This window comes from Excalfactoria chinensis, chromosome Z (genome assembly GCF_039878825.1).
Source record: "Excalfactoria chinensis isolate bCotChi1 chromosome Z, bCotChi1.hap2, whole genome shotgun sequence".
Taxonomy (NCBI): Eukaryota; Metazoa; Chordata; class Aves; order Galliformes; family Phasianidae; genus Excalfactoria; species Excalfactoria chinensis.
Window position 1 is genome coordinate 54189168 of NC_092857.1, and position 21722 is coordinate 54210889.

At 37.0% G+C, this 21722-nt stretch overlaps 1 protein-coding gene across 3 annotated transcripts in view; it reads left to right on the top strand.

Moving 5' to 3' along the window:
• VCAN (versican) overlaps positions 1–21722 on the top strand; it is a 104620-nt gene that overhangs the window by 59095 nt on the left and 23803 nt on the right. For all 3 annotated transcript variants that reach the window (XM_072360342.1, XM_072360343.1, XM_072360344.1), the window contains exons 8-10: positions 12441–17966; positions 20033–20146; positions 21556–21669. In XM_072360342.1, the coding sequence (XP_072216443.1) occupies positions 12441–17966; positions 20033–20146; positions 21556–21669 (5754 nt within the window). The remainder of the gene's footprint in view (positions 1–12440; positions 17967–20032; positions 20147–21555; positions 21670–21722) is intronic.

Below are 21722 nucleotides of genomic sequence, written 5' to 3' on the forward strand. Positions count from 1 at the left end.
GTACTTTTATTTCTCTGTTCAGTCACAGAGAATAACCATGTCCCCTTTCAGCCTTCATTTTTCTCATTACTGAGGGGAGAGTGGAAATGCTGTGGGAGCCTGCAAGGAGCAGGCTCTACTGCTCAGGGCTGTTGTGATGGTGCTGGGTGATGGTGTGGAGAAGCAGGACTACATGGCTCCTAGGTTTCTGCATGTGGAACCTCACATTTGATGGAGCCATTTTAGAAGCTTGCAGCATCTGCACTTGTAGCTGTCTTCACCTGTGCCCACATTATTCTCTTTTAAGTTGTTTTATTTATGCCTAGTGGCAAATACCTACCTGGTCACTGTTCTTTGTAGTAGGTGAACGTGTGCTACGTGCAACTTTTGGTGTACTTTTCAGAAATTATTAACATAATAATAGTTGTGTTTGAGAGTTCTGCTGAGGGAGAAGAGACTGTGTCATTTATGTGCTGAAATAATTTATGTCCTCCTGCAAATGATAGATATATGCTACTGAGACATTGTTTATGCTAGGGAATCAAATCAAAGCTTATTGTAAAGAAAAAAATGCTGGCCCGCATAAAGTGTTCTGCTTTATGCAGTGCCTGCTAACACACTCAAACATGTATAGATAGAACATCCCGCTTGCACAGGTTGTTTAGCTTTCTTAGCAACTGTGTGATTCCTGATATCAGTTGTGCATTTAAGAGAAAGAGAACTGAAGATGTGCCTGAGCATCATGGTGAGCAGAATGCCATTTTATTTTTAAGCGCTGCTCTTCTGATGTGATATTCTGTGGCCATGGTTCTCTTGGTCCTGTGCTGAGCTAAGCTCATTACTGAGGGGATGTTGGAGCAATAGTAAGGTGACTTCACTTGGACTGACCCAACTTCCTATCTTATTAAATGCAAAGCCTCCTATTTATTTAATGGAATCTGGTCTTGCCTGCTTAGTAACTGTAACGTTCCAGCTGACAGTAAGGCTATGGTGGCTGCTGGCCTTCACTAGCCCCAGACTTTGTCACATTCCCTGCTGTTAGAAGCAGTCAGTGGGCATGGTTTTATTTCATTTGATGAATTATTAATCTAGTCTTTCTTAGTAGTGCTTTGTTTTGAGCTCTGGGTTTGTTTGTTCAGCTCAGAAAGAAAAAACACCTAGTGGTTTTGAAACATATTCTGAATGAAACAGGTTTGTCAGTATTAGATAGCTACTCAAATAACTTTCATAGCCTGAATGACTGAATTATCCGTATCTTGTAAAATGTATTATACAGGCAGCCAAATTTTCATTTTCTTTAGAGTAATTCAGGTCAAATAGCAATAAACATGGACAGATTCTGATATCATCTTCCCCTGTGTAATTTCACCGCAATAATTCCAGTGAGGTGACTGAGACCAGAATTGTTTAGGGAACAGTAGGTAACTGAATGTCTTTATAACATTCAGAGCTTCTCTTTTGTTCTATAATTAGTTATTTTTTACTTCAAAAGACACTTGTTCTGTAGGGACTTAAAGCAACATATTTAATCCTAACTGATAGACCTGTTACTTAATTATACCAGAAAGAATTTCTCTGTATTAGAATATTCATGTTGTGCCGTGAAGGATGTTTTAAGAAGTGCTCTTAAGTTGGGCACTGTCACATATAAATCATACTTAAAAGGCACCAGCAAGGATGCCTGGCATGAGAGAAGCTACTAGCAAACAAATAACAGTTAAAAAAAAAGTCTTTTATACTCTGAAAATAGCAGCTCCATATGCAACGGTGCTGAAACTTGATATTCAGTTTTCACAAAAAACTAAGACTGTGAATTAATAAGAAGTTTTTAAGCCAGTATTTCTGGCTCTTCCTGCAGTCTTATTAAAGAGCAATGATTTCTTTTTCACATTCCTTTATAGACTTCCATAGATACAAGAAACACTGCCCTCACATTAAATACTGCTCAGAGGATGCATACACATTCCCTGCTGTTTTTGCATTGTTTCCAAGGAAACGTCTCAGTCCTAGACATAGGGATTACACATTTCTAACTTTCCTGTAGCTCTTTGTTTATTCATGAGACAAATGAAGGAATTTTATTCATAGGTACAATGCAGTTTTTCATACATCTCCTATAAAGGAAGAAGAATCCCTTTAGGAGTTTTGTTTACATGAGAAGAAAGTCTTTAAAAATCCTTTGGCCGAAAAGATGAACTGTCATTTACATGGAAACTACATCTACAATGTGATTCTTTTTTATTTTATTTATTTATTTATTTTTAAGGAAGGTGATTGTTCCAAAGTCTTTGTAAGAAATCTTACTACTTACAATGTGGATATCACCTTTTTTGCCATTTTCAGAAAACATTATCTATACTGTTTTGCTTTACATGAAACGTTAACAGGATACAGTGAAACACTGAGTGAATACAGAATATGGTCCCAGAAACATAAATAAAGATGTTTTTGTAAGTGCTTCAAATAATAAAGCTGTTAATAGAAAATCATTCCTTTAAGATAGATCACTTCGTATTTTAAATCTGATAATAGCACTCGAAAAGTGTTTGCAGTATTCTTTCCTTCTAGTGCATAGTTTTCAGTGCTCTTTTTTTACTGCTTTTTTTTTCTGTTTGTTTTTGTTTTGTTTTGTTTTATTTGGAAAATTTTAGATGTAATGATTGAATTCACTCCTGCTGATCCAGCTAGCCTTTTCTATCACCTTATTTTTGTTAGTGTTTACATGATAAATTTGATCAATATTATACATAATGCCCACTGGTTTCTTTCAAGAGGTTTGTGAATTATTTCCTGGCACAAGTCAGGATGTGTTTAGAGTGTCTGCTACATATTTTCTGTAGCCTTTGGGAACATGGAGTTGAAGTCATCCGTCTTGTTCTTTGGGGTAACTCACTTTTATTAAAAAAAGACTGCTTGCTGAATTGTTGAGGACTTGTCTGACCAGTCTTGTATTACTGTAATTGCTTCAGTGAGGATAATTCTGCATCAAAAATCATATGGACATTTCTCTCCATTAATGATTAGAGCTGAAATTTCTCCTCCCCTTCCTGAGAAGGAGTTGGAAGTTTTGTCTTCTTTGGGATTGATTTTGTCTTTCAGAAGCCTTTGCTCTATTTGAGCACTTTTTTTTTTTTTTTTTTTTTTAATTTTTTTAACTGTAATCTTTTGATCTTTCAACATGCAGTGAGAGTTTCATAGTTTCAAGTTGGACTTTTTTGGCATTTGAAGGAGAATTTCCACATACTTGATGTAGTTCTGTGCCAAAATATAAGGGATATACCTATATGTACACAGAATGACATTCTTTTAATTTAAGAACTTACTGTGGGATTTTACCTATTCTTTTTGTTTGTTTGTTTCTTTTTTCTTTCTTTCTTTTTTTCTTCTTAGTCAGTTGGTGACTGAAATGACTCCTGGATTGTTCATGCATTTGCTATTCAGACTTGTAGTGAGTCACCATTAAATATTACAAGCAAATTCCAGAGGTTCTTTGGAAAAGTTGTATGGTCCAGCTGAGAGTTTAGGGGGCAATTAGATGATTATTGACAGATATGCTGGAGGTTGCTTTCAGATAAGACCTCTGTAGTTAGAACCTCATGCTATGCACATGTTCCTGCAGATTGGAAAAAAGGGTGAAGATCAAAGACATCCCAAAGTTGATTCAGAAAGGAATTGTGTATCAAGCTCAGTATTTAGTTTTTCAAAGGCTTTTACCTGCATGACACCGTACTCTTCCTAAAAGTATTTTTGAAAGTAAGAATCACATTTGAGATATTTTATCAGCAATAGTAGGTTTGTGTACAGTCTTACATTGGTAAAACTGAGGGTCTAGTATATTCCCAAACTGCTCTGGATTTGTAATACATACAGCAACCGTGCCTATTAACCCCCCTATAGATAAATCTCATGTGTGTGAGGGCTTTTTGTTTATCCCACACATCAAGAGATGATACTCTGAACAGTCCATTGAAATTGTGATTACAGAATCTATTCTGCATCTTCTGTGTAAATTTTCAGTGCATAAAATGTACAAAAATCCACATGCCAAGTAAGCCATTGTCTATGTGTACAATCACTCTAAATATCTGAAAACATGCATTTGCATTTAAGGTTTTATAAAGATAAGTGTACTAACACAAGCATATATAGGTCTTGGTCAAGATTGATATGGCTCACAATAGACTACTCTAGAAAAGCCTTACTCATATTTCAGTGAATAAAATTCAAGCCTTAAAATAGATAGGTGAATGTGGTTTGTCACAAAAGCAACAGCTATAAATTTGTCCCCAGAAGAAACAGAGGCTGCAGCTAAACAGTGTGTCTGATTCACCATAGTTTTGAGTGCTGCATACTTGACCAGTAGGCTTGTGCAGAGATTAAACTGTAAGTGTGTTTATGAAGTGTTTGAGAGATGTTAGGGGATAAAATTTCAGAGAAGCATCACAGTAAATGGCAGCACATATGTATAATCTACTCCAATATTTTGTAGAAAAAGCAGTGTGAGTTAGATCAGGTGGGATAGTATGACATACTCACCTAAGTGTGTGTCTGTATGTATAAGTACAGTGGCTGTTGTAGAGCTTGAACCTCAGGAAATTCTCCACATAAACTTTCACCTTTGAAGCAAATGACACTGGCTAAGAAAGTGAAACTGAACACATGCCTACTCCATAAAAAGAACCCGTGTTACTATACTATGTTAATATGAAATCAACCTAAATTTATTGGGAACTACTACAGTAGGGAGTCTAAGTTTGTTGCTAAAGCCAAAGATTGTTGATGTTTTCCAGGGGATTGAGCATTAACTACAGGGCATTTCATGTCTCATGGACATCTGCTTCAGCACTGTGGTTGTCACATTTTGATGTTGGTCCAAATTTTTCTTGGCTACAGGTCATTTTTTTTGCTGGGAAGGGACACTTACTTCCCACATTAGTAGGGATGGAATTGATTCTGTCTTGTTCCAAATGTGTAGCGACAGAAGCATTTTGGGGTTGCCCTCATGTAAATGAAGGTTAGCAAGGGGCAAGGCCTGTTTCCTTCTTTACTGTGGAAGAGTACCCATGGGATCAAAGCTAACGTTTTGGTGAGCAGTTGCTTTCCTTTCCCAGCCAAGTCTTCTGTCTGCCCCAGTGTTGGACTTTTATGTGTAACAGGCAGAGTGGTTAATCCAGGCTGCACAATTTGAATCTTTGCTTTGTTTAGGATTTCAGCTGCATAAAAGGATGTAGTGCTTGCCAGTGGTTTGTTTTGGGTTTGCTTAGCCCTGCAGAGTTTTAGAAGCGTCTTCTCCATAGGCATAGAGTAAAATGTCATTTTTGGAAGGATGCTCAGGAGTGAGACATGGCTGTCTGGAACATAGTTTTGTTAATGAAATATTGGAGCAGAGAGGAAATGGGAACAAAATAGTTGTCCTTAGGATATTGTACGGCAAATACTCACTCGTAATCCAGGAAAGTATATCCTGCACTTGCAGGGGCTCAGACTTGACACTACAAAACTGTCGTTTTTAACAACTTGACATTTTACTCAATCTGTTTTTTCTTAACAAGCTTACCATTGTGTCAGGGGGGGAAAGCAGGAAGCAATGAGGCTGAAGGAAATGCCACAGGCTGCCAAAAGGTTTCATGATATTCTTTTATAATAAAACAGTTCCTTTATTTCTGACATGGTTTTTGCATCATCATGTCTATTACTCCAAAATTTGGCAGAGATGCTGAAGCAAAACGATGCAGTCCAGAGCCCTGTGCAAAACAGATGTCCAGATGAGTGACACCCTTTACACAGGTGTTTCTGGTCATGGCCAACAATTCAGTCAAGTGTGAACATATGGAATAGCGCAGTCAGAAAAAGGTTGTAGCTTAAGAACATGCCAGCAATTGATAATGAGGCTTTCAGCAGGGCTGTATCTCACGTGAAACAGAGGTACCCAAATAAGGTAAAGCAGCATGGTGAATTTGAGTAGACAAAGCTGACCACCCACTTTGAATTGCTTTCAACTCCTACCCATCCAGATGCACACAAACTTTTCCTTCCCAATATTTGCTTCCAGATACTTGCTTGAATGATTTCTATTCAATTTGTAGATTTTTATTTTTTCTTCTCTTTTTTTTTATTTTTTATTTTTTATTTTAATGACTAATGAGATTTAAGGAATTGTGACTTCTCTTTTGACTGTCAGGTGGAAAGCAAAAAATAAATTTTGAATAAATTTAGAAAGGAAAACAAAAAAGCAACCAAATATCCACAGTGGAAATGTGGATTACATCCTTGAAGTTTTCGAAAGGGAGCCAGAGTTAAGAAAACTTTCAGAAATATATACCTAACTGGGGAGCACTTATAAGTGAACTTAAATAAAACCCTTTATTTGTTTAGACTGAAGAGTAATCAAGAACTGGCTTTAACTAGACCTCATCATACATGTTGTCCGTGTTAATGGGGAATAAAAGGGTTAAAATAATCAAAAGTTTAATTATTTCTGGACCTGTCTTTGTTGTCTTTTACTTAGGTGTGTATTGTAGTAGCCATGTTTCTTTAACACCTCAGACCAGCTCCTTGGCAGCATTCCCACCTTTTTCTGGTGGGAGAGATGAGGTATGCCTGGAGCACTGCTGCACTTTGACCATGCTTAGGTAGGTTAATGATATTACAAGATGGCACAAGTTAGAGAAATTGCATATATTGTAGACTGACACTTGGAATTTTCCTTCAGCAGGAAATGTCTGTTTTTCAAAATCTTACTTCTTTTGAAATGAGATGAAAAGAATAATAATAATAATTTTAAAAAAGCCAACCCTCTATGAAACAAAGAGCCCAAAAGATACTATCAGAGTGTTTTATTTCTGTAAAACAGAAGCATTCTGTACCACTTTAAATGTAACTTTTTTTTTTTTCTTTTTTTTTTTGAGGAGTAGGGTGTGTGGGGTGGGTGGGTGAGGGGAAGTAATTCTACATACCCAGTTTTTTGAAACTTTATAAGAATTTATATATTTTTGTTGTTGTTGAACGGCCATTTTGTCAAATTGCTTCTCCACTCCTTCAGCATGCTTTTAAGTCAAAATATTCATCGAGAATGACACTTTGCTGTAGGACTGACTGGGCTTTCTTTCAGAAAGCTGTAGTCCTCAAACTGCTGGAGACTGCTTCTGCTTCTGCTCCTCAGTGGAGCCGAGGGCTTTTTACAGTTGAAAGAATTCTGTTTTGACCCCATACTTTGAGGAGTACTAAACATTTTATAGGAGAAATGGAAGTATCCGTTGTCTGAATTGATGTCTGGTGACTCTGTGCTTGCTGTTGGTAGGTAACACTTGCTAATCTATCAGGTTTGTCCTACAAATGTATGTGAATTTTCAGATAGCACATAAAAGCCATGAGTTTGGGTTCTTTAGGAAGTCTTAACCAAACACAACATGCATGTTTACTGAAGTGTTCCATAGATTTGTCTGTTTGATTCAATTTTTCAAAGCATCTTTTATCCACTGTGTAAGGTGAAATTCTGTGAGCCATCTCATATGGAAGGCTAGGCTAAATTCTGTGAATATACAAAGATGAATCAGATATTGATTTGTGCATCTGGACCTTCACATCTTCACTTCTGTCATTGTGCTTTACATAGCATGTTTTTAAAATCTGGTCATGCTTTGCATTGTTTTCCGAAATTGATGATTTGAAGAGGCATCTGCTTGATATCTGACTTGAGTTCTTTTATCAGCTTGCCCAAGCTGATATCTTTTCTTCCACAGTGCTAGGGATTACAGTTTTGTCTGTCCCTTAGTCCCCACACCAGACACCCCAACGATAGTACCAGAGCATGTGGTCTGCTGGAGGTGATGTTCAAGGCTGTTGCTGGGGTGCATGTTTATCATAGTGCATGTGACGGGGGTCTTCTGCAGGAGGTGGTGTTTGTTGTACTGTGCTGACCAACTGTAGCAAAGAGGAGGAGGTATCTGAAAGTAAGTGCAGAGTATATAGCTATGGGAAGAAACAAGGTGATGTAACCAGTAAAGCATGGAATGTAACAACCATACACGGGAAAAAAAGGGGGAAGGATTCTCCATTTTTTTTGTCCTAAATGGTTAATCACTTTTCCTTCTGAGCCAAATGTAGGATTTTTTGTTTGTTTGTTTTTGTGTTGTTTTGTTTTGTTTGAATTTTCATTGCAAGTTATTACATTACCTTTTTTTACAGTCACTAAATGTTCACATTTACAGAAATACGATAAAAACACATATATACAATACACAATATTTTATTGTAATTATGCTCATAATGTGAACTAAATCCACTGTGATATGATTCCAATGGAGCCAAGATAAAAAATTTCTGATTATGAAATGCAGGAATAAATATGAGTAATGCAAACTGTAGTGTTTCTTTCATCCTAGCCTTGTGGTTCTGCATTCTTGATAGTGAATGCTGTGTAATTTGTGACACTGTGGAGTGATACGTTTAAAAGACAAGCAGTCCAAAAAGTTTTTGGTCTTCTTTTAAAATTATCTTTTCTTTTTATCTGTATTCTAAACACAGTGCAGGGCCTGAATCAAAGTCCACAGTACACTGTGTGAATATTTCAGTGGGTATCATGGGTTTATCAGACCTCTAGTTCTACAAAATAACAAACTATTACTTTTGACACATAACTGTTGAAGTTTCCCCACAGTGGAGAAATTGCAGGAATCCACAGGAGAAACTGTGCTGTTTGCAGAATGTCAGATTGAATGCTAATTTTCCTGTTATGTACAAGACTTATAAGAATGTGCTTAATCCATAAATCTACTGCTTTTTATATGTAAGCTTTTAAAAGTTTGAAAAAATCAAAATCTGTTTTTCATTTAACTTTTTACTCTAATTCAGCTGCTTATCAGAAGGATTTGTAGAGGGAAAGCCCTCTCTAATGCCTGCCCCCCTCCCAAATGGTCTTGGAAAAGCCTTCTAGAATTCTTTGTAGTATATTAATAGTGTTTAAAACAAGCAAGCAAACAAACAAAAAACAACTGGTATCACGTTATGCATTATTTACGTGTGTGGAAAGCAGCAGTGAGTAACTTTGGGGCAACTCTTTTCTTTGAGCCTGTGGAAAACTAATTTCACTTTAGAGCCAAGGAACATGAGAAGAGATGGAATGGAAATTAATGCGACCTCCATCCATTGCTCTGTGGTTTTCAGTAGTAGCAGTCAAATCCTCTTGGGTCCAAAAAGCACCAGGAGCAAGGGAATTTCCATTTCTTATACACAGTTATGCACATTCTGAGATAGATGCTTTTGCTGTGCAGGTAATATAAAACATCTAAATGTATTAAATCAATTAAAAAGCACTCTAGGCTGCAAGTAAACCTATCCACCTATCTATTTCACCTTTATTTCACTACATACTTCTTCAGTTTTCTCAGCATAGGCCTTTACTGGCAAAATCTCTGTTGAACTGGCAATCTAGATCTACTAGTCCTGTTCAGACTGCTTTTTAACTACTTGTTTTTACTTTCTTCTTCTGAGAGTGATAGAAGAGCACTTTGAACAAGTGCTACTTTGGTCTTATTTGTCATTGTAGTGTGTGAACTACTGAAAAGAGCATTTAGGAACTGAATTACTTTCCCTTGTCCTCACCTCACCTCTTAATAACACGCTCCAATCTATACGTCTTTCCCTGCAGATGAAATGGGCACAAACATAAATATAGACACAGCATCTTTCAGCTACATCTGTAAAGCTATTGCAAGTGTTTGTGTGTCTGCCCTGATCATCAAGAAACCACTTTGATATATAGAGCTTTTCCCTTCCTATTCACATTTTATGATTGTATGTAAGTTTTCATCCTGAAGTCTTGCTTATTCTTAGGGGACAAGATGGCGTGGTATACAAGCTGTATTGTTTGTTAGATTATTGCTCATCTGTAAGGCTTAAGAGAATTTACTATAGCTGGTACTGCTGAGTGTTGGCAACTTGAATAACCAAAACTCCAGAAAGGAGAAGAAATTTTAATAAAAAAATAATTCAATTGGATTCCTTACTATTTTCTTAAGAGCTGGTAATTTTGTTCATGGGAAAAACAAGACTATAACACCTAGTATTTGATTAAAGGCTCTTCTTAAAATTTAATACTGGAACATCACACCATAGCCAAGGTTCTTTTATGTGGATCTTTGTGGCATGTGAGATCTTGAAAAAGCTAACAAAGTAGAAGCAATGTCTGATAGAGATCTTTGCATATGTAAGAATTTGTATATGTCTTCTAGGTAAATTTGGAACAGATGTTGTTCATTAAATTTATTACCTTCTGTGATTAGCATGAGCTAGTAATTTGAGGGACTCCCAGGTGTGCACACCTACAAAAAAACAGTGCACTGGTCAGAACTTGTTAGTTGTGGTATCCTCCTACAAATTATAATCTATCCTGTCCACCCTTCCACCCCCCCTTTTTTTGTTTGTTTTCTGTTGTTGTTTGTTTGTTTATTTAATACACATAGTTCTTTACAGAAGGATACATGCTTCATGCACACAGTCCTAACAGCTGTATGCGAAACTATAATTGATGCTTATGCCATGTTAGTCTATATACTGGGTTATTTATACGTATTCCCTTATAAACTGTGTACACAGCCATCTTTCTTGTTTGTGCATATTTTCATTTGTAATTCTCTGGTTCCGTATTTCTGTATTTCACATGATAGTGAATTTGCCAAGAACCAGAAGTTCTGAAAGCATTCTAGCAGATTTAACTTGCCATTGTCTTTTTCATTTATTGATTTCTTGTGTATTTTTTAGTTCAGGATTTTGATAACAAAGTGTACAATTTTGTGATAACAAGGGCTTGTAATTTTTATGAAAATACAATTCCTGGACACCACAGGCTTCACTGGGAAAATATGCCTGTAGCTGGGCAGAAATTAGGTATAAGACAGCATTTTTCATTGTAGTGGGAACCTTGAACTTAATGCTGTACAAACTGAACAGATCTTAATTTTTCCCATATTCTTTAGCAATTAGGTCATAGCCTCTGATTCAGTGCACTTAATACTTGTTCTCTGTGAAATGCCATTACTCTTCAGCTTGAGATTTATCAGAATGAAGATTCAGCAGTACTTCTAAGTTTAGCAGTAAGCACGGGGTGAGCTTTTCACAGTGTTCTGCATCAGCTCAACATGATTTAATAAATTCTTCTCCAGAATTATCACCTGATTATCTCTGAGGGTTCAGTTGTCCCAGACAGTAAATGATCTTCATATGTAGGACAATTAATTCAAACTAATGAAATACTTTTCCTCCTAGTTTCTCTGGATAGTAACCATGACTTACGGTACTGCAAGGAGTTCTGTATGTTGATTCACATAGATATAGACTGAGGTTCATTTGTTATTCAAGTTTATACCTACAAAGTGTGATTTCACTTTGGACAAAATGGCTTTGAAGGTAGCCTCAGAAGCGGAATATGTTTGTGAAGTAGCATCTTAGAACAAAGTTTCCAGTTTCAAATCAGTTGGCTAAGTGTTGTATCAGTCAAAGCCTGAAAATCGTTTATTACCTGAGTCTGTAGTCTGATGCATGGATAGATATGAGTACATTCAGTGAGGACAGCATTTATTATCTAGACTGGAGGGTTTGAAATAGTGTTCTGAGAAGGTGCATTTATAAAGTACCTACAGACTTTATGATCGTAAGTCTTAGAGGAATTCATGAGGGCTTTTATAGATAAAACGGTGTCTACTTAGAACTTCTTTCTTCATTTCTATCTGCTTGGCTACCTCAACAGAAAATGGGAGGTGTGCAGTCTTAGAGTGTGTAACTTTTAAAGTGAATATTAAACAGAAAGAAAAATAACTAGGCTTTACTCATGTTACTGACTGAATGATGACTGATTTTTGAATCTGGCTTTTTTTTTTTTTTTTTAATTAAATAATTTAGAATGGCAGTTTGCAACGACTTTGTGAAGTGAAACAATTTATTAACCAAGAGTCTGAGTGTAAAGAATAGAGCGTGTGGTGGGGTTTTCATGGTATTACTAGTGCTATGAGTTACTCTATACTGAAGATAAATGGAGCTATAGAGGTATGTTCTGTATGTCCTAATTTAAATTAGATTTCACTTTGCTTAGCTTCACCTAAGCTCAGTTTTAGTGAAGGTTAGCTAACATCAGTAATCAGCACCAGCATGTGCTGCAGGTTGGAACCATAGTCTTGTGGTCTAGAAATAGTTCTTGTCTCTCCTGTATGTCACAGGAAAGGTTAGCTCTGGTGTGGACAGCATTACATAAGCAGTGAACTCAATCAGAGGATCTGAGTAGAATGTAAAATACTGCGGCAGCATTTAACATAGTGTGAGCAGAAGAATGTACTGAATTTGCTGTGTTTTAATTTTCTGTTGTTTTTTTTCTTGCTCTGAAGGATTGTTCATACTTCATGTGTCTGCAATAATGCACAACCATGACTGTTACTTAGGGATTATGAAAAACTCTTTTTTTTTTGCAGATCATCCGGTGAATGAGTTTTTGGATCTGTTCAGTCGTCACATTCTTCCTCATGCAATAGATGAACCCCATACTGATGCAGAATCAGCTCAGACTGAACCCTGTACTTCAGACTCTGTGCAGGATTCATCTGAATATATAATATTGGATCCTTTCTTTCCAAACTTTATGGACTTTGAAGAGGAGGAAGAAGACTGTGAAAATACTACTGAAGTTACAACTCCTCCAGCTTTGCAGTTCATTAATGGAAAGCAACAAGTGACAAGTGCACCTAAAAGCACAAAAGCTGAGGAAGCAAGAAGTGACCAAATTGAAAGCGTTGCACATTCCAAAAATTTAACCTTTTCACAAATGAATGAAACAAACACCTTTATAATATCTGAAACTGAAGCTTCTGGTACAATGCAGCCAAGCAAAGCTGGAGAAGTAATGGGGGCATTTGAAGTCACGCAACCAACAGCAGATGTTGCAATGTTAGAACCAGTATATAGTGGTGAGTCAGAAGTTACCACAACAGACAAATATTTAGAGATTACTTCTATGTATGAGCAATCACCACAAAAAAATAAGGAGACTGTAATGTGGCATGGAACTGAGGAGAGCTCTACCAATGACACAAAAAACTTGCTTTTGATTACTAGTGAATCTTCTGGAGATGGCTTCACTGAGTCTGATTTCCCCAGGTCTATGCTCACAGAAACTGTGACAATGTCAAGTCATGAAGGTAATGAAAAAAATTCTGGTACAAATTCTGTTCTTAGTGTGTTTTCTGTGGAAGGTTCTGCAGTAACTGCTGCTCCAAGTGCAGGTTTTGATACTGCTACTGTAAGCATAGCTGTGAAAGACCTTTCTCCAAAATACGGGACAGCTACTCCAGGAAATTACTATAAATCAACTATTAAACTTGATGCAGAATACCCTTTTGAAAGCAAACTGGAAGCAACAAGTAATACAGCAAAGCCTGAAATGAGTGCTCCTTTTATAGTTTTTGAAGGTTCTGGAGATGTAGAACAGGACAGCACTTCAGCTTCAGCCATGACAACAGAAACAGCAGTTGCAGAAACACTTTCAGTGCAAGATATTTATTTGGGTTCTGGCACAGTACTGCCAACAGAAATTTCTGTAGCCATTTCAGAAATCACCTCTGCTTCGCCTGAAGGAGCAAGAAATCTTTATTCTACTTTTGATCAAAGTTCTGAAGCAACTGTTTCCACCAGTTTTATGTCTGAATTAATTACAGAGCAAGTAGTTGGCAGCTCTGCTGCAACTGAAAAGAAAGTTGAAGATGAAAAAGAAGTACAGACTACTGTTTATTCAAGTCAGGAAATTTCAGCCACTGATGCAAAGGGAAGATCAGAACTGGATGATCCTGGAAGCACTACTGATGAAATCAGAACTGTAAGTCAGGAACCCATTCCTCTCAGAGAAACAGTACCAGTAACAGGTACCATGCATTCCAAAACCAAAAAGGTTACCTCCGCTCCTTTCTTGAGAGAGAAGAAGCTTTTTATAAATGAAGGATCAGCTGAAGAACCAGCAGACTTATTTTCAGGGAGTCCCACAAGCAAAGTGGTAAGTACTGGCTCCCTACTTACTGATTCAGGTTCTGGAGATGTAGATGTTATCACTGAGTCTGCTACTTTGACTTCAGTTCCATCAAGGTCTGTCATGGAAACACAAATAGTAAAACATGAAGGAAATATTAATGTAATCAATGTTTCATTGAAGAATACTACAACAGAATATGAAGAGCACATAGGAACAAGTGAACCAGCAACATCGCTTTCAAGTACTGGGACAGATGGCTTGACAAAGGAGTCTGAAGTAGCAATTCAAATGTCTGAGAATGTCTTTAGTACAGAAAACCAAGGAGGGCAAACACAAGAAGTAGAACCAACTTATACAGCTCCTTCTGACATCAAGTCAAGACTTGGTTCTAGAAGAGAGGTTACATCCCATGTTGCACCAGTAATTAGAACAGAGGATTTAGAAACTTCTGAGGTCACGTCATCTCCAGAATCAGTTGTTAATAACAGCACTCTTGACACCATGGTGACACGTGGTAGCATAAAAGCAGTAGCTGTGTCTACAGAAAGCAAAAAGGGAAAAGGTAGCTTTTCAACTGTTTCTTTGGGAAAAATTCTAATGATTGAGCACGGCTCTGGAGAAGAACTCAAAGCTGACAGCAGCACCACAAAATTAATGTCTAATGGACCTACAGAAAAAGTGCTTGGAAGTCATTTTTCATTCTTTGATCAGGGATCTGGAGAAGCAGAAACTTTAACTGAACCATTTACAAAAACATCAGTTTCACCCACTGGGAAACGAGAACCACAAGAGCAATATGGCAAAAAAACTGTCAGCGTGCCATCTGCTGTGGTTCAAGCCTTCACTGCTGAACCTAGTGAGCTAGTCACAAGTACTGAACATGACACAAACACTTTGCAAACTGTAACAGATACAGTAATAGAAGAGAAAACAGCTAGTGAGCTGACAGTGACGTCTTTTGCTACAAATCTTCCTTTGTCAGAAGATGTGCTTTCATGGGAAGACAGGCCAAGGGAAATTTTACCAAAAGCAATAGAATCTTCAGGAGAAGCAACAGAAGATCCATTCTTCAAAAGTACGCAGTCTAACCATGAACATGTGGAATTTTTGAATGTTCCCACTATCAGACCATATTCAGAAGAAAACAAAGCAGAAGCTGAGTCTGGTGAAAAAATATTGTTGCCATTTAATAATGACAGAGTTACTGAGTCTGTAGTAATTGAAAGGAAATACTTTAGTTCTCCAGTTATGGGTACAGAGCAAGAGGAGAAGTTGGTACAAAATATTTTTCCTACAGAAGATATTCCCAGATTATTTCTGACACCTAAAGGAGAAAAATCAAGAAACAATGAACTCATCAGTGATCCATTATTTTCAGGACAAGGATCAGGAGATGAGTTTACTGTTGTTCCTTCAGTAGAGTCATTGGCTGTCAAAGAAACCACAAATACTTTTAGTTCTCAGCCCTTTCATCCTGCAAGTGTAGGACCCAAAGTTTCCACTGACGAGACACTAGTCTTTGAAAGCAGAAGCACTGAATCAAATGCTGAAATTAATGAGGAAATTACAACTACTGCAGCAGAGCTGCTGACAGAAACTGTGTACTCAGTGGCCACTGGTTTCCCAGCTTTAGAAGAAGAAAGTTCTAATCACTCCAACTCTAAAGACAAAGAGATAACACATTATTTTGTTGTGACTGAAGAACCATACAGTAGGGAAATGGACCACGGGAGGGGAGAAAATGAAACAAACAGGCCAACAGCTACTCCTAGAGATGTGTCTCATGAGGAATCTTCACATAATCTGACTACAGATGACATAACTCCTGTTTCTGTAATACTGAGTGAAACTCCTTATCTTGAAAAAGGAAAATCTCTTGCAACATCAGCAACAAAAATGCCAAGCAGAGTATTACCTGAAAGTTCTGGAGAGGGATCTGGCTGGGATGGTGTTTCAGATTCATTTTCTGCTGACACATTTACTCATTTGAGAATACCTCCTGTGACAGAAGTCAAACTAACTGCTTCATCTCAAGTTCCTGGGGAACTTTATTCTGATTTTATAACAACGGATGCACCAGGACATGGATCCCAGACTGTGATCACGGGATTAGCACCTCTTTTTACAGAAGAAAAAGAGATTGTGGAAAATCAAACGGCTGCTGACCCAAAGACAGGAACATCAGAGGAGCTGACAAATGATACTGGGATGTCACTGGATATTATTCCTGTGGTTGATGATAGAAGACACGTTACACTGAATGTTTCTGTTTATGGTGATATTACACTAATTGAAGAAAGACTTCAAATCCCATCAGAAAAGACAACTATTATAGACATGGATCACTCCAAGTCAATGCCTGAAGATATAATAAGTGTGCAGACAATGCCAAATCTTGCCATACGGTCAGCATATGGCAGTGATGATAGCATGAAAGCTGAAGAGGACAAGTATGATTCAACACTTAATTTTTCTATAATTGAAGAGAATTCACTTGGATCTGGTGATAATCTTTCTTTGACTACTTCAGTTCAGCCAAGTAGTGAATCAGTAACAGCTGGACATGGACAAAAGTCAGTAGATAAGGATTTAGGTTCAGGGTATGCCATGCAGTTTGCAACAGAAACTCTCACAACTACTGTACTCAGTGAATTGGGAATTTTCCTTCCAACTGTACCCTCACTGGTAAGCCCCCATATGCCTCATGAGTCTAAAGAATCTGAGTTTGAGGCTAAACATGTTGGAAGGACAAGCACAGCAGATGGCATGTATGAGCCTTATACTTCAGCAAACATCCAAACAATAACAGATCAAAGCAAAATGATGTCTGTTTCCGGGTTTTCTGGAATGGGCCAAGAAGAACCAGGTGATAAAAACCCTATAGTTCCTTCCCTTACACCAAATTTAACTATGGAGATAGTAAAGGCTTTGACAACTGACACATTTGATGTAAGAATGGTCACCACGCAGAGTATGTCCCAACATGCAACTGTATCATCTAGCAGTAGTGAAGAAAAACATTCGACAGTGTATATACAAACAAAATCAGCATCAGCAGAGTATGAAGAAACAGACGCAGTGAGTTTGAATTCAGTATCTCAAAATCCTAAATCCTCAGTAACTGTACGGTTAGTTAACGGAGTATCTAAATATCCTGAGGTAATCATTCCAAGTACATCGTCTGCAAAGGATTCGGATCAGTCTGATCACTCATCAGATGGAACTTTCAAAGAGGTTAGTTCTGATATTGCAGCAACTTATAAACCACCCACTACAGATCTAGAAATAACGGAGTCTCCTCTGCTAGAGTTTTCTCCTGAGCCTGAATCAGAAAGCATAACTACTGAAAGTACTCTTCACTTTAATAAACTTACTGTAACTGAGAGGTCAGAGGAGACAGAATCTTCTGTAAATGATCTGATTATTGAGGAAAATGCTACTGTTTCTGGAGATTCTCCATCAATACATGACTACCCCACTGCTTTTCTGAATTCTGGAGAAAGAACAAGCACAGATGTTCCAAAACTCAGCACAATAGAAATTATTGAATTTTCATCAGAGAGAGTGAAAAATCCCAGCCAAGAAAGTGATAGGAGTACTGAGAGAGACAGACCACGGCTTTCATCCACACCTGTTTCAGATTCACCAAACAGTATAGAAGTTGGAGTATTTAAACCTGACCAGGAAACAGTTACAATGCTAACTTCATCTTTAGAGCCTTTGGACATAAGCTTGGAAACACAGTCAGCTTTGCTTGGTCAACAGGAAATCACAACAATTTCTTCTAACATTGCAACAAACAATGCAGCCCCTGGAAACAATCCTTATTCAAATGAACAGTCAACAGTAAGCTCTGAGGAGCTAAATACTATTGAACTTGTAACTTCATCATTTTCCCTTCCGGATGTCACTAATGGATCAGATTTCCTGATGGGCACAAGTGTGGGTTCGGTTGAAGGCACAGCAGTGCAAATTCCAGGTAACTTCCACATATGATCACTGTTATATATTTTTGTTGTGATATTTGTAAATGAATGTCTTAACTCTGATTAGAGGTATGGCAATCAAAGCACTGTATGGAATACAACAGAACTCATGAGCCTCAAGCTTTGAAATCAGCATGATTGTGAACCCTACTGTGACAAAATGAAGGAGGATGGGAGACTGAAACTCAAGCACAGTGAGTGCATCATGGAGCTCTGGATCAGACTTGGAAATGCCCAGCAAGTTCTAAAAGTCAGGATGACTGTGGTAGAGAATTCAGCTGTGATTATTCAGTTTTCTAGTTTTCTATGAAGAAGCAGTTATTTTATCCAATTCTATCTGATAGCTGTTTTGTGTCGGCATGATGATAGCACTTATACAGCTGGTTTACAGGTAGTATTTTTTAATAACAGAGCAGATGTAGCATGCATTTTAAACACTGGAATTTTCTATTAAAAATATGTTTTCTTAATCTACAGGGTAATTTTCCAAGAAAAAACTGAGATTTGTGAATTCAGTTTATCCATAGCTTACCTGGTTGATACAACATCTGTCTTTCATAAATTACAAATCTTCTTAGGCATAATTTGCTACAATATTTTGGTTTATATTAATGGTTATTAGTCACCATTTAATCAAGTACACAGATGGTGCAGATCAGATCTTTATGATGAGTATAACTCCAATTTATTTTATCTAGTTATAGCTGAAGAAAGAACTAAGCAAGTTTAAAATTACATAGCTTCCTATTATATATCTTCAGATAATCCAGGTAGCTATAGATTTTAACATGTTTACTAGAAAAATATCGGTAGGAGAACACATACACAGTAAAAATAGGTGCTTAACATGAGTCTGCTTTTTGCATTTAGACGTAAGCAGTCCAAAAAGAAATCTCTATTTTAAGATTATTAGATTCTTTCAAAGACCTCTAAAGCAAAAATCCACCCACTTACTTACATGCCCAGACTTATGAAGGCAGGATGTTCTCCTGGAAGCTTTAAACAGAACTGTTACCTCCAGTGAGTAGATAGGGAGTTTGGTACCTTAACAAGACCACTTCTGTAACAGTTTTACTTGGAAGGGTAAAACAGATGTTATCTTCTATTTTGTAAAGAATAGCCAAAGCACTTTGGGAAAATGTAACCCAAACATGAAGTTTTCTCATGTCTTTGAATCAGTTTAGGTTACAAAACCCATTCTGTAAGCTAGGTCTTTATCTTTATATCCCAGAGGGGTTGTCTTAATGATTTTCCTCTAACTGAGAAGTGGATGTATAGAAATGGTTGTTTGTGTGAATGGTTGCTCCTAGGCATTAAATCAATTGCAAATACCTAGGTATTTAAACTCAATTGAAGTACACATCACTAGAAGTCATCTCTGCAAGAAAAAGCTATTTAAATGATAACTCCCATAAAACCTGAGGATTTCACAGCAGGTAAGCTTTTATCTTAATGTTTAGTTCGGCTACGAATGTACTTGGTACCTTTATTTGTGTTCTTGAAGTGTGGTTTAAGGAAAGGTGAGAAATGCACATGAATGAAAACACATTTTTGAAGAAATAAGAATCTGTGGGCACTGATTGTTTGAATATAATGAAATGAAACATCATCAGCCAGCCAGTATATTCAAGAGATATATGTTCTGTGTACCCAGTCATTCTACATAAACTAACCCCATTCAAAAAAAGCAAAAGCATTTTCCATTCATTTTGCTTATGTTTAACTATTTTCAGCTATAATTAATTGTCGTGTCATGCTGACTAAATCTTCGGTAGAATATTGTGACTGCCAAATGTAGTACAGATTCTGAAAAGTCAGTTATGTTGATTCATAGTAAATGCCATGTAATTTTTAAAGTTATAAATAGTGATGCCTGAAAATAAGCTTTATTATTTTACAAAAGTACCTTAATATTCTATCTTGTTATCATAGTTTCTGTAACAACTGTAGGTCTTACAATATCAATGCAAAAAAAGAAGAAAGATTTATTTTTCCAAAAATTCAAAAAGATATCAGCTCTCTGAGACCACAGAGTAAACTTCATTCTTCTACTTAACAGGACAGGATCCATGCAAAAGTAATCCCTGCCTTAATGGTGGTACCTGCTATCCACGTGGTTCATTTTACATCTGTACATGTTTGCCAGGTTTCAGTGGTGAGCAGTGTGAATTAGGTAAGTTGATGTCATTTAGTTACTGGATTGTCTACAGATTAAGTATAAAGTTTTCATACATAAGATTTGCAAAAGTAAGTTGTTTTTTTTTAAGTTGAAGAAAACATCAATATATGAAAATACGCTAAAGCCTTAATTAAGAAGAGAACACTAATAGGTCCACTGTCCAGTTTTCTCTCTGCCTGTAGAGTGCACAAGCATGTGAATTATAACTGAATCACCTAGAAGCCAAGTATTAAATTCATAAATACATCAGGTAAAGTCAATTTATTCAGGATTATTCTTTAAAAGCATTGTGTAGCTATATTTAAGAGTGCTAAAATAGTCTAGTCCCAAATGTAACCAGTAGAAGTTAGCTGGTGGTTTTTTCAAGAAAATTGTAAGTATGACCATAATCAGATGCATTTCTGGTATTTTAGTAACTCTTTTACCAGAGGACCTCTTCAGGCTGCTTGTGACACCTGGATTTCTGTGCAATGAATGTGGGTTTTGAGAAACCACGCAGTTCAGGATAAACACTTTTTCCTTTCAAACCAGCAAGCCAAATTATGATGAAGCTAATCATTTGGCTATTTTGTATACAACTTTTACGTGAGTTTAGTTATTGGAAAAGCTTTCAGTTTAATTCCTTAATCAATACCATGGGTTTGTTTGTCACTGACTGAATATGAATGAAAAAACCCTTATGCAATGCTGCTAAAATGAATTCCACTTACCCCATACTGGAGAGAAAAAAAACTCAACCAAAGACTGATGTCAGTGCAGAACATATTTAAGTGCTACTACGGTTTCATTTATTTTCTGCAGGAAGACAGATAATTAAAAAACAGTCAGTGTTTTTGCTAGCTTACATTGATGAAATTGGTAGTTCATTAGTGGGTTGTTGTTGCTAGAAGTCATATTTTGGATGCTGCATCTTAGATCTTTCTCTTTGTCAAGGTATCCCATGGTTACCAGCCAGAGATCAGAGATTATATTCACTTTTTCATTCCATCTGAGATTTGTGAAGATATTTGAGGTCTCCAGTATTTGATGAGAATTTTTTTGTGTGATGGTCATAAATGCAAGTAAAAGTTCTCTACTGATAGCAATCCTGTTGCGCAAGATGACTTCTTTCTCAGCTGCACAATGCAGCGCTGAAGATTTAGAAATTAGAGCAGGAGTGCAGGACTTTGTGGATTGGTAAAGTTGCATTTCTTGAGGAAAACGCTGCTTGATTTCTGAATGAAGATAAAGGAAATGTATATGAAATCAGCTGTCATGCATATAAAACCACTCTCTTGGACCTTTTGAAATCATTTTTTTCTGGTGTGAACTGGTTGTAGTAATAATTATGAGTATAGGCTGAAGAACATTTCCCTTCTGATAGCTGGGTGAATTATGAAAACATTTTTATCATTATGTTGTAGATGTTGATGAATGCCAGTCTAACCCATGCCGCAATGGAGCCACATGTATAGATGGCCTCAATACCTTTACTTGCCTGTGTCTGCCAAGCTATATTGGTGCTCTCTGTGAGCAAGGTAAGATATGCTTTCAAATCTAGAATGACTTAGGTCGTGTATATGTGGCTGTG